General features: G+C 55.2%; 1 protein-coding gene across 1 annotated transcript in view; it reads left to right on the plus strand.

The window, feature by feature from the left end:
* The window catches only part of fam189b (family with sequence similarity 189 member B), a 28,816-nt gene continuing 25,583 nt past the window's right edge, over positions 1–3,233 (plus strand). Inside the window, exon 1 of the mRNA XM_060820699.1 lies at positions 1–235. Coding sequence (XP_060676682.1) covers positions 17–235 — 219 coding nt within the window. The 5' untranslated portion in view covers positions 1–16. The remainder of the gene's footprint in view (positions 236–3,233) is intronic.

Raw genomic sequence — 3,233 nt, forward strand, 5'->3', positions numbered from 1 at the left:
GACTCCCTCCCCGGATATGCCAGTCTCTTCGGACTCTATCCCATCCCTGAGCCCAGGGATGTCCCGGAGTCTGTCCCGACTTGGGGATCAGCGAACACGGACTCAGCTGCTGTTGGTGCTGGGGATCACTCAGATCGCACTCGGCTCAGTGATCGTTGCTGTGAGCTTTGCTGCACTGGCCATCACTAACTCAGCGAAGATCCGACATTCCTGCCCATTCTGGGCTGGATTCTCCGTAAGTTAGCACACTCGGCACGGGTACGGGAACACGCACACACGTGTGAGTGTATGAGGGTGTGTGTGTTACACCGTTACAGTGGGTCCTTAGTGTGTGTGTGTTACACCATTACAGTGGGTCCTGTGTGTGTGTTACATCATTACAGTGGGTCCTGGGTGTGTGTGTGTTACACCATTACATTGGTCCTGTGTGTGTGTGTTACACCGTTACAATGGGTCCTGGGTGTGTGTTACACCATTACAGTGGGTCCTGGGTGTGTGTGTGTGTTACACCATTACATTGGTCCTGTGTGTGTGTGTTACACCATTACAGTGGGTCCTGGGTGTGTGTGTGTGTGTGTGTTACACCATTACATTGGTCCTGTGTGTGTGTGTGTTACACCATTACAGTGGGTCCTGGGTGTGTGTTACACCGTTACAGTGGGTCCTGGGTGTGTGTGTTACACCATTACAGTGGGTCCTGTGTGTGTGTGTGTGTTACACCATTACAGTGGGTCCTGGGTGTGTGTGTTACACCATTACAGTGGGTCCTGGGTGTGAGTTACACCATTACAGTGGGTCCTGTGTGTGTGTGTGGGTGTGGGGGTGTGTGTGTGTGTGTGTGTGTGTGTGTGTGTGTTACACCATTACAGTGGGTCCTGTGTGTGTGTGTGTGTGTGTGTGTTACACCATTACAGTGGGTCCTGGGTGTGAGTTACACCATTACAGTGGGTCCTGTGTGTGTGTGTGTGTGTGTTACACCATTACAGTGGGTCCTGGGTGTGTGAGTTACACCATTACAGTGGGTCCTGGGTGTGAGTTACACCATTACAGTGGGTCCTGTGTGTGTGTGAGTTACACCATTACAGTGGGTCCTCTGTGTGTGTGTGTGTGTGTGTGGGTGTGGGTGTGTGTGTGTGTGTGTGAGGGTGTGTGTGTGTGAGGGTGTGTGTGTGTGTGTGTGTGTGTGAGGTTGTGTGTGTGGGTGTCAATAATGGGGGTGGCTGGTTTCTCCTCTTCATCACTGACCCTTCACTGTCTGACAGGCTCCAAGTGTTGTCATTCTCCCTTTCCTTTTCCCTGTCCTGGGAGTGTTTGATGGGGGGACAGTGTAGAGGGAGCTTTACTCTGTATCTACCCCCGTGCTGTCCCTGTCCTGGGAGTGTTTGATGGGGGGACAGTGTATAGGGAGCTTTACTCTGTATCTAACCCCGTGCTGTCCCTGTCTCTGGGAGTGTTTGATGGGGGACAGTGTAGAGGGAGCTTTACTCTGTATCTAACCCCGTGCTGTCCCTGTCTCTGGGAGTGTTTGATGGGGGGACAGTGTATAGGGAGCTTTACTCTGTATCTAACCCCGTGCTGTCCCTGTCCTGGGAGTGTTTGATGTGGGCTGAAAATGTGTTGCTGGAAAAGCGCAGCAGGTCAGGCAGCATCCAAGGAGCATGAGCCCTTCTTCAGGAATGAGGGAAGTGTGTCCAGCAGGCTAAGATAAAAGGTAGGGAGGAGGGACTTGGGGGAGGGGTGTTGGAGATGCGATAGGTGGAAGGAGGTCAAGGTGAGGGTGACAGGCCGGAGTGGGGTGGGGGGCGGAGAGGTCAGGAAGAGGATTGCAGGTTAGGAAGGTGGTGCTGAGTTCGAGGGTTGGGACTGAGACAAGGTGGGGGGGAGGGGAAATGAGGAAACTGGAGAAGTCTGAGTTCATCCCTTGTGGTTGGAGGGTTCCCAGGCGGAAGATGAGGCGCTCTTCCTCCAACCGTCGTGTTGCTATGATCTGGTGATGGAGGAGTCCAAGGACCTGCATGTCCTCGGTGGAGTGGGAGGGAGAGATAGAAATGGAAAGGTCTAGGAAGGGGAGGGAGGAGTCTGAGACGGTCCAGGTGAATTTGAGGTCGGGATGGAAGGTGTTAGTAAAGTTGATGAACTGTTCAACCTCCTCGTGGGAGCACGAGGCAGCGCCGATACAGTCATCGATGTAGCGGGGGAAAAGGTGGGGGGTGGTGCCAGTGTAGCTGCGGAAGATGGACTGTTCCACATATCCTACGAAGAGGCAGGCATAGCTGGGGCCCATGCGGGTGCCCATGGCAACTCCTTTAGTTTGGAGGAAGTGGGAGGATTGAAAAGAGAAGTTATTCAGGGTGAGGACCAGTTCAGTCAGTGGAAGGAGGGTGTCAGTGGAAGGGTACTGGTTGGTGCGGCGGGAAAGGAAGAAGCGGAGGGCTTTGAGTCCTTCGTGATGGGGGATGGAGGTGTACAGGGACTGCATGTCCATGGTGAAGATAAGGCGTTGGGGACCAGGGAAGCGAAAATCATGGAGGAGGTGGAGGGCGTGGGTGGTGTCCCGAACGTAGGTGGGGAGTTCTTGGACTAAGGGGGACAGGACAGTGTCGAGGTACGTGGAGAGGAGTTCGGTGGGGCAGGAGCCCGGTCAACGATGCCCTCCACCGCATCTCCTCCACTTCCCGCTCCTCCGCCCTTGAGCCCCGCCCCTCCAATCGCCACCAGGACAGAACCCCACTGGTTCTCACCTACCACCCCACCAACCTCCACATACAGCGTATCATCTGCCGTCATTCCCGCCACCTCCAAACGGACCCCACCACCAGGGATATATTTCCCTCCCCTCCCCTATCAGCGTTCTGAAAAGACCACTCCCTCCGTGACTCCCTCGTCAGGTCCACACCCCCCACCAACCCAACCTCCACTCCCGGCACCTTCCCCTGCAACCACAGGAAATGCAAAACTTGCGCCCACACCTCCTCCCTCACTTCCCTCCAAGGCCCCAAGGGATCCTTCCATATCCATCACAAGTTCACCAGCACCTCCACACACATCATTTACTGCATCCTCTGCACCCGATGTGGCCTCCTCTATATTGGGGAGACGGGCTGCCTACTTGCAGAACGCTTCAGGGAACACCTCTGGGGCGCCCGGACCAACCAACCCAACCACCCCGTGGCTCAACACTTTAACTCCCCCTCCCACTCCACCGAGGACATGCAGATCCTTGGACTCCTCCA

The sequence above is a fragment of the Hemiscyllium ocellatum genome, chromosome 50 (assembly GCF_020745735.1).
Source record: "Hemiscyllium ocellatum isolate sHemOce1 chromosome 50, sHemOce1.pat.X.cur, whole genome shotgun sequence".
Classification (NCBI taxonomy): domain Eukaryota; kingdom Metazoa; phylum Chordata; class Chondrichthyes; order Orectolobiformes; family Hemiscylliidae; genus Hemiscyllium; species Hemiscyllium ocellatum.